Below are 9,686 nucleotides of genomic sequence, written 5' to 3' on the forward strand. Positions count from 1 at the left end.
GACTGAGGCTCTCTTAAAGTAGGCCAAAGCTATACTGTCATTGAATTCAGAGTGAATAATAATCATAGTTAAATCCTAAAATAATCACGTTTGTATTCATTTTGGTGTTTCTTCTGAAATTGCAAATCGCCTTCTTTAGTAAGGGAGAATCTAAAGGTTCATTCTGTGACCCCTAAGGTCTACCTTTTTTTGTGGAGATTTCTTGTCTCTCTTCCCTCTCAAATTCACTTCCTGCAGTGTTCAGTCTGCAGAGCTGTGATCAGAAACACACAAGCGATGGCTTCAGGTCGCCTGGTCTAAGCTTGTGTCTGAAGCTAGCGATGTTGTTTATCTTGCACAGGCCTCTTTCATCGAGTGTCATCCGAGAACTATTGCCTCTATTGCGATTGCTTAAAGAATGATGGAGGAGGCATCAGTCATCCTCAGTCCGGGATACATGCTGTAAACATAGTTCCTGGAGAGGGGACAAGCCAGGCCTAGTATGGCTCACACTGAGTCGAGGCTAAGCCGGGAGTCTGCCAGTTTTCTTTAACAAGTCAACATATTATGTTGTAAAAGACTGTTGATGGTAAACCCCACTACGCTAAACTGGAAATATTTTTTTATCTGTAATGAATCACAATTCATCTAGGCATGTTACTTACGCGACAGCTGTTAGTCTGTTAAGTGGCAGATTAGGATGGTACATCTTAATATTAGAAAAATCTGTGGCAGAGCGAAATGTTAACACTGAACAGAGACTTCCCAGACGTAGTGGCTACAGCTCACTATTCCACGCCAAGACTTGGCCAGACTGAGCAAGGCCTGTATATCTCTCTCTCTCTCTCTCTCTCTCTCTCTCTCTCTCTCTCTCTCTCTCTCTCTCTCTCTCTCTCTCTCTCTCTCTCTCTCTCTCTCTCTCTCTCTCTCTCTCTCTCTCTCTCTCTCTCTCTCTCACTCTGTTCTTGTTTGTGTAATGTTTATTTGAAAAAGAACACAACTGTTAATGTATGGACTACACTCACAGTGTACAAAATCGTGTTACATTAACCAATATAATTACCAGCTATGGTTCATTGCAAAGAAATGGAAGAAAAAAAGAACCCACCCAAAAATCAATGTCCTTCCTCAGCTGCCATGAATCATGGCCATGGTTGTGCCTTGGATTTCATAAAGCTTTTATGTAATGGAACACGGTAGCACGGAGGAAAAGGGGAGCGCATCGGGATGCCACGAGGAAAAATCAAATATTTATTCTCAGCCTTTCAAGCATTTTACTCTCTTAAAAGATGCACCTAGTTCTCCCCAAGCACATAGACAACAACAACAACAAGAACAACACACGTGCACAACAATGTGGAATGTGCGTTAGCAAAAAGAAGAATAACACACTCTGTCCCTGCGCCCCTTAATGTGGGTTTAGTTAAACCCTGCCTGCTGATAACCCAACATGGCCCAGGGTTAAATAGGTACCCGGAGTCAATCAGAGGGCCTCATGTGGGTCCCTAAGGTGCTCAGGGGTGTTGAGGGGGTTAAGGGGGTGTTAAGGGGGTATCGGGGGTAAAAGTGCTTGTGCTTAAGACACATTAATGCACAGCGCCGTCTATCCATACGCTGCGGGTCCTCCCAGGAGGCGCGTCCCCTGATTCATCTCTGGCTGTTTACCATCTGCGGGCGGCGGCCTGCGTAACATCAAAAGGCTGTCGTGCCTCTTAACACAGCTAGGAGGGTGTCCCGGAGCAGCCTCCCCCACTGGGCCACCATGTTGTTACCATCGGTTGAGGCGCTCCACACAGATGACTGGCAACCATTGAAAGTTACGCATTTTTACACGAGACCACCGCCTCCCTGGCTTACTCCCCCCTATACACCCACGTGCACACAGGCATGTTTGTGAGAGGGTGAGTAGAGAAAGTCAGAGTACGGAAAAAAGCTACAGCACAGGGTTCACCCGCTAATAATATAACGGGGGCACATTTCTATTGAAGGACTATTAAGGTCACGTCAGCATCAGTTGATGCAATACTGGTAAATTCCTTATCGTGGATCCCATGTAAAGGAAGTGACTAGTGCAACTGTCAACGGGAATTTTTGTGAATTGGTGATGGAGGTCTTTCACATAGACACTCATAGTTATTTACTGTGTTTGGTGTTTAACATGGAGGTCACCCTCATAGGTGTGTCATAAGGGTGGTGTCTTGCATAGCGTGACGTAAACTGGGGCTATTTGAGGACGGTTTCTCCCATCCACCGATTAAGGTGATGGGTTCGCTAGAACAGAGCAGAATGGGACATCTGTGGAATAGTATCTGTGGTCTGTACAGGGCTTTTTGTAGCTTTCTTTGCTACACATTGGAATAGTGGCGTCTTAAGGGTTTCAGAAGTTAGCTAAGGTCCCTCGCTATATGTCTACACCGTGCTTATATTATAACTCTCTTATGGTCATGCACAATAATTTTTTAATGAGATATAACTCATCACCCTACAGTAGCATCAAGGAAGTTATCATCATTTACCACTTGCTAAGAAGTTGTACTCATATGCATCGAGGGATTCACCATAAGAAGGGGAGTAGCTTTTCCACATGAAATGGATATAACTGTTCGGAGAGGGTCATCTCTTTATCCTTGAGAAACTGAGCATCCATTCATTGGCTGGCTCGAAAACCTGACTGACGCAAATGGATCATTGGGAATAGAAGTGTCCCAGCAGTAATTATGTTACAATGCTGCTACCACACACTACCACAGAGGTGGGATGGGACGAGAGCAGGTTGCTTCTTTTAGGCCTGCTTCCATTTACCATGCTGCCGATGCTCTCTCTCTCTCTCTCTCTCTCTCTCTCTCTCTCTCTCTCTCTCTCTCTCTCTCTCTCTCTCTCTCTCTCTCTCTGCTTTTGATCTAACTTAGTCTTATGCATATGACTGAACTGTTTCTATTGCAACACACACACACACACACACACACACACACACACACACACAGACACACACACACACAGACACAAAGACCCACACACACACATGCAACCTCAAACAAGCACGATCATGTCCTTGTGAAACTTGTGGACGTTCACACTACAATTCACAGGCTTTAGCTGCTGTTGATTTGTTATGTAGGCTGATCACCTTGCACCAACAATGGTAGCGCCAATTTATTTATTCAATATCATGTCACTGTGTTTGTCTAGTGAACCGCAGATCCTCCAGTCAAGCCTTGGTAGACAAGTTGAGTTGTCTGTTTCGTTTTACCTACTAGCCAGTGCTGTATGGCAGGCAGTGTTTTTTTTAAGCAAGTGAGACATGATATTAATGTAATGTCGATAGAATTTCCCATGGAACCCCAAGGCACTTATTCAAAGTCACCTTGCACTCTCTCCCCATCCCTTGACAGCCCTGCAAGACTGAAATTGAGGATGTCTCTGTCTGCTAATACTGTGAGCATCTGATGTCCTTTACTTATCACTTTCCCTACATCTCCCTCAGCATTCTCCCATTGTTGATGGGCTACCTGTGCTGTATCGTGTCCAGTGTATAAAAGACAACATCCTCGCTCACCGTTCTAAACCAGAGTGTAGCAAGCTAGCATCTTCTGGGGTGATAGATATTATATGTATGGGAGCAGAACGCCTCCTACTGGGAGTTTTCCACTTTGATGACATTTCGGAGGTGGTGATAAGTAGCTCTCTTGTCTCCCTCGGGCCCTTGTCTCCAACGGGCACACGGCACGGCCCCGGTGCCGAGTCGTGAGGCGGGTGTGACCCGGAGGCCAGTTTGAACGTGAGATTGGTCCAACGTGGGATTGGTCCAACGTGGGATTGGTCCTACGTGGGATTGGTCCAACGTGGGATTGGTCCTACGTGGGATTGGTCCTACGTGGGATTGGTCCTACGTGGGATTGGTCCAACGTGGGATTGGTCCTACGTGGGATTGGTCCAACGTGGGATTGGTCCTACGTGGGATTGGTCCAACGTGGGATTGGTCCTACATGGGATTGGTCCAACGTGGGATTCCCAGCCCGGGTCAGGAGTGAGTTGGACTGTGGCAGCAGTCCTCAGTAGCCTAATGAACCGTTCCTCCAGCAGCAGACTACCACAGCATTGTGCTGGGCACCACATTTGCTACATTTGAGTGATTTACAGCTAGGTCGACGTATTGTCAACAAAGCATGTTTGACTGATTTAATTGGCACAAGGTTACCACAATAAAGTCATAAAGTTTGAATAAATGAAGCTGTTTATACAAGATCTCTGCCTGTGGGGATTTTCTATGGACTAAGTATGTGGTTGGTTTTTCCTGCAACCATTGTCACAATTCCTATGGTGATCTTTTCAGGCCTCTGTTTGATGTGCTTCTGAGCCGTTGTTTGGTGGGGTATGTTTCGCCATAGGCAAGGCAAAGTGTATCTGGTCGAGCCTTCTACTCCACTCCACTTCCCATCATCCCTCTCCGTATCTTAAAGCCTCTTTCTCACTTTTTTTGTTCAGAGGCCCCAGTGATAGATCTTATTAATTATATCTCATTAGTTGCCTTGGAAACTGAGGTGAGGGAACGTGGAGTGTGAGCCTCGGAAATTATACGAAAGAACAGAAAAGGAAAGAAAGGATGGGGAGATAGAGGGAGAAAGGATGGGGAGATAGAGGGAGAGAGAATGAGAGAGAGAGAGAGAGAGAGAGAGAGAGAGAGAGAGAGAGAGAGAGAGAGAGAGAGAGAGAGAGAGAGAGAGAGAGAGAGAGAGAGAGAGAGAGAGAGAGAGAGAGAGAGAGAGAGAGAGAGAGAGGGGGAGAGAGAGAGAGGGGGGGGAGAGAGAGAGAGAGAGAGAGAGAGAGAGAGAGAGAGAGAGAGAGAGAGAGAGAGAGAGAGAGAGAGAGAGAGAGAGAGAGCGACCGGGGGATCAAGAGGGGGAGAGAGGAGGAGTGAGAGCGAGAGAATGAGAAAGAGAGAGAAAGAGAGAGATGGAGAGAGAGAGAGAGAGAGAGAGAGAGAGAGAGAGAGAGAGAGAGAGAGAGAGAGAGAGAGAGAGAGAGAGAGAGGTTGTTGAGGCATCAGCCGTGTGTCAGATTAGCATCATGTGACATTAACACTAGCGATGCTGCCGGGGCCAAGATTCTGCCTTTCATTGCTGGAACGGAAGATAAGCAAGATCTCACAAAGGGAAACGAGGAGAGAAATTGGGGCTGGCTCTCTTCCACCCCCCACCCACCCCTCACCCCCCACCAACCCCCCTCAGGCCAACAGACTCTCTTTAAGAAAAAAAAAATACAGGTACAGCACAGCATGATGAAAGGAGGAACAAATAGGACAATATTAATTTCCCGTTGCTCTTAAGAGTGCATTACGGCTTGACTATCACACATCAAGAGAAAGGCTGGATTCAGGCTCTTGTGCTCCAGGCCCTCAAAGCCCCCAGCAGCCGGGGGGTAGACACCAGCCACACGTCAATACATTAGCAGCGCTACATCTGCGCGGGTGTTACACCTAAATCAAGGCCCCTCCAAGGATTAGCAGGTCTTTCTTCTCTTGTCTTTAACGTGCTACCTCTTCAGCTTGTTGTTGAATGAACACCGGCCTCTTGATGGATAGCTGCGATCCATCCATCAGGGCCATCATCACTTCTGGTCAATGAGAGTAGGCCGCTCTTCTTAAAAAAAAAAGAAAACCCGCCTCGGTGCAGTGTTGCACGTTGTCCGTTGTGCGCAATGGTCCTTGGAGTAAATTTCATAAGTAGGCAGTGCAAAGCCACAGGAGATGAGTTGCTGTTGTTGTTTAGTCTCAGACTAGCAGGCAGGAAGGCAATAAGGAGGGGTGTGTGTGTTGAGGACGGGACGGGACGGGGGGGTTGCCCTAAGGTGGCCCCTCCCCTTTCTGGACCCTGCTCCCCGACTCGCTCCGCCTCCCTCCATGGTGGGGGGCATATAGTAGCGTCCCGAATAACAGGAAGTGAGGGGCAGGAAATGGTGTGTTGTCTGCCCACGTTCTCCGGTAGAAGACCGCGACTACGGCCGCTGCACACAGGAATCTGAACTGGCGGGGCTCACAACTTGGCCGCTGTCCATGGGTCTTTATATCGCCACATGGGTTTGGATTTGTTTGTTTTATTTTTCTTTAATCAAACACTGTTCATTTAACTCTTGATGATTTGTAGATTTGGCTTCACGTTGATGAAACAAGTAAAGCACATAAACCTGGTTATCAGTTTCCCTTTAGGAGCAGCTTAGACGTGAGTAAGCAGTGCTGCGGCCGTGAGAGAGTGCTCGGTGGCTCACACGCACAGGGCCTGCCATCAGAGGGGAGGGGGGTGTACGGAGTTGAGTAATTACACTGGGAGTTGAGCATGTTTTATTGAGTGCGAAAGGGCCACCTCTGACATCCAGCCTCCCAGTCTCCCAAAGGTTTGGCCCAAGGGAGGGGACTGACAGAGCCTCCTCATGGCCTCTTCTCAATGAGCCACTTACATGCCAGCCAAATCAACCTGACCCAAAACCATCAAGGAGATGAAGAAGAAGAAGAAGAAGAAGAAGAAGAAGAAGAAGAAGAAGAAGAAGAAGAAGAAGAAGAAGAAGAGATGAATTGTCTTGTTTTGTTCAATATTGAAACATTCTGAATCTATTACGTGTTCATTTTGTAGGTAGGGTGTGGGTGACATTGATTTATTTTCCTTTTTTGTCAAGCTGATGTGATCGTTTCTATGGTGACACAGTCCATTGATCTCTTAGGGACAAACGTCGGGTAAGCACCTTTGAGGAATGCTGGACTGGTTAGCATCAGAGCGGGCCAGGTGGGGGAGATCAAGGTCTTTTCAAAGGTATGGGATGAGATGCATTCTCTCAGGGCTGTGTATGCCAACGGCGTTAAGGCCTACTGGTTTCATTTACATTTAAAACCATCAGCCTTCACATTGAGCCAACGAGACATGGACAGACACGAAGGCATTAGTTTGAACCCATGTTTTTGACGTTTCTTACAACTTTATTCTATGAGGTCGGTTGTAGGTAAGCAGGCTTCCTCCTGTAGGCGCGAACATCCTTCTCTTTGCACCTGGCTTTCATCTCATTCATGTCTTTCACTATCTTTTCACTCTGTCTTTCTGTCTTAGTATCAACTCACACACACACTAACGCACCCACATCATGATTCAAATGTTACACATCTCCTCTCGCTGGGAGGAGTGTCACACGTCACAACATGCTCTCATCTCTGACAATCATTTTGTACATTTCATATTGATCATCCCACCCTGTTTTTAGGAAGTTATGTCAGAAGTGTGAATAGTTACGGTTCCATAATATGTGAGTAGTTGTGAGTAATACATAATACATATATATATATACACACACACATATTTATATATAAAGTCTGTATGTGTTTGTAAATATGTATATATATATATATATATATATATATATATATATATATATATATATATATATATATATATAATATATGTATGCATTTATTTATATATATATATTTCTATTAAGGGTGTATATGAGTTTGTATAGATATACATATATACATAGTGTCTATAAAGTAGCAGAACATTTTGGACGTTGTAATTGAAACATTGTTGTGCTCTGTGCCTGTTGTGATGTGGTTTGTGTGGTTAGTTTCCTAGCGTCGACAGCCATGCGTGGGTAGTTACCTAGGTGATCTCAGGCGGGTTTCGCCACAGTGGGGCTCCGATTCAGACAGCCAGACACCATAATGCCAGTCCATCTGTAACCCATAATGACCGTGTGCCACCAGAACGGGTCATTTTGGCTTTCCCTGCCAGTCAGGGACCGAAGGCCTCGCGCAGCCCATAACAGCTGACTCCACCGTCAACCTGTGGTGATGACGGACCTCACCTCTCTGCATTTTCTATCCATAGGGGGAAAAGGTGTTTAGACGTTTCGTTTTTTTGCCGAGCGCTGGGTGTCAGTGATGGATGCGTCCCCTGGGCGTGGGCTAGCTGGGGACTGAGGAGGAGGACAGAGTAAGGGTACTCATGGTATCAGGCTCGGACGGAACCACTGGTACCTTCCCCATGGTATGGGACTATGAGACGTTGTATTATAAAAGCTTGTCTTTCCTTAAGTGGAGCCAGCATGGTTTCCCATAGGGTGAGTAATGGGGGAATTATCACCGTTGTTTGTTCTATAAGCCTCAGAACATATGAGTAGAACTATGGTTTTGGTGAACTAGAATAAGCCGTTTATGTTTGGCAACATAACAGCTTTCTCAACAACGTGTTTTACTGTAGGATCATTTGCCAAAGTTACAGGGTGTCATTCAAAGAAGACATTAATTATATCCAAGACAACCTAGATTGCCACCTTGGGGACCTAACACCGATAATGCTGCACACCAGCGGCTCAATCACAAATTGCTGTCAGCCAGTTTGAAAGGAACCAAAGGATTTTAACCCTTTAGGGTGTCGGATAACATTTATACATCCAGAACAATACAACTCCGTATTCAGTTTAGCGTTTTGGGAAATTTGAGATTGATGGTTTGATGGGTCATGACTTTTCCATGACTTTCATTATTTGTGTTGTTGAATGCATAACTTCTCTAATATGTTATATCAATCTATCTCTGATCGATTGTGTATGCCTAATTCAAAATCGTATTCGAATTGTTGGGCCTTTTTTTCACTTTTGTCTGGATCTGCAAGGCATGCATTGTATATGCCCGTTCCCTCTTTGTAGTTTGAATGATTGGACTGCACGAGGCAGGTCCTGTTTACACCGCTGCGCTGCCGTTAAGTGAGAAGCTTGGGCTTCCATTGACTCCAGCTGCGGTGGAAGTGCAGCTGGGCAGATAAGAAGACCTCACGGGGCTCCCATCCTCCCTGGATGCACTGGAGAGAAGGCAACACAGAGCTCTCCCATTCTTTGATGTGCCTTCAGAAACATGAGCGCTGTTATGCTAAGTGTTGTATTAACTCTCTCGGTTTTCTTTCTCTCTTTTCTCCCATCTCTCTCTCTCTCTCTCTCTCTCTCTCTCTCTCTCTCTCTCTCTCTCTCTCTCTCTCTCTCTCTCTCTCTCTCTCTCTCCTCTCTCTTTCCTCTTCTCTATCCCTCGCTCTTGCTCTTCTACCCAGGTCGTGGTGTGAGCCACTCAAGCGATAGAAAAAGTGTGCGCAAGCGAGAGAGAGAGAGACGGCGAGAGAAGAGTGCTGTACAATGTGCTAGAAGAAGAGCGAGGGCGAGAAGAGAGCTTGGTTGTTTGTTCTGATATTGTCGAGGTGTCGGAGAAAGCGGACAGGACGCAGCCATGGGGAGGAAGAAGATACAGATCACCAGGATCATGGACGAGAGGAACAGGCAGGTCAGTGTTACCGCACGCACGCACGCACACACACACACACACACACACACACACACACACACACACACACACACACACACACACACACACACACACACACACACACACACACAGGCAGGTCAGTTTTAACACATACACACTCACACACTCCCATGCCTTAAAACACAAACACACACACATAAATATACACAAACACAAACAAACACGCACAAACACAGGCCGGTCAGTCTTAACACACACTTGCACATACACGTACACACACACACACACACACACACACACACACACACACACACACACACACACACACACACACACACACACACACACACACACACACAGGCAGGTCAGTGTAAACACACACACACACTTACACATACACATAGACACACACACA

At 46.2% G+C, this 9,686-nt stretch overlaps 1 protein-coding gene across 9 annotated transcripts in view; it reads left to right on the forward strand.

Moving 5' to 3' along the window:
- The window catches only part of mef2aa (myocyte enhancer factor 2aa), a 57,855-nt gene that overhangs the window by 8,883 nt on the left and 39,286 nt on the right, over positions 1-9,686 (forward strand). For all 9 annotated transcript variants that reach the window (XM_030365367.1, XM_030365368.1, XM_030365370.1 and 6 more), the window contains exon 3: positions 9,063-9,289. In XM_030365367.1, coding sequence (XP_030221227.1) covers positions 9,236-9,289 — 54 coding nt within the window. In that variant the 5' untranslated portion in view covers positions 9,063-9,235. The remainder of the gene's footprint in view (positions 1-9,062; positions 9,290-9,686) is intronic.

The sequence above is a fragment of the Gadus morhua genome, chromosome 9 (assembly GCF_902167405.1).
Source record: "Gadus morhua chromosome 9, gadMor3.0, whole genome shotgun sequence".
Taxonomy (NCBI): Eukaryota; Metazoa; Chordata; class Actinopteri; order Gadiformes; family Gadidae; genus Gadus; species Gadus morhua.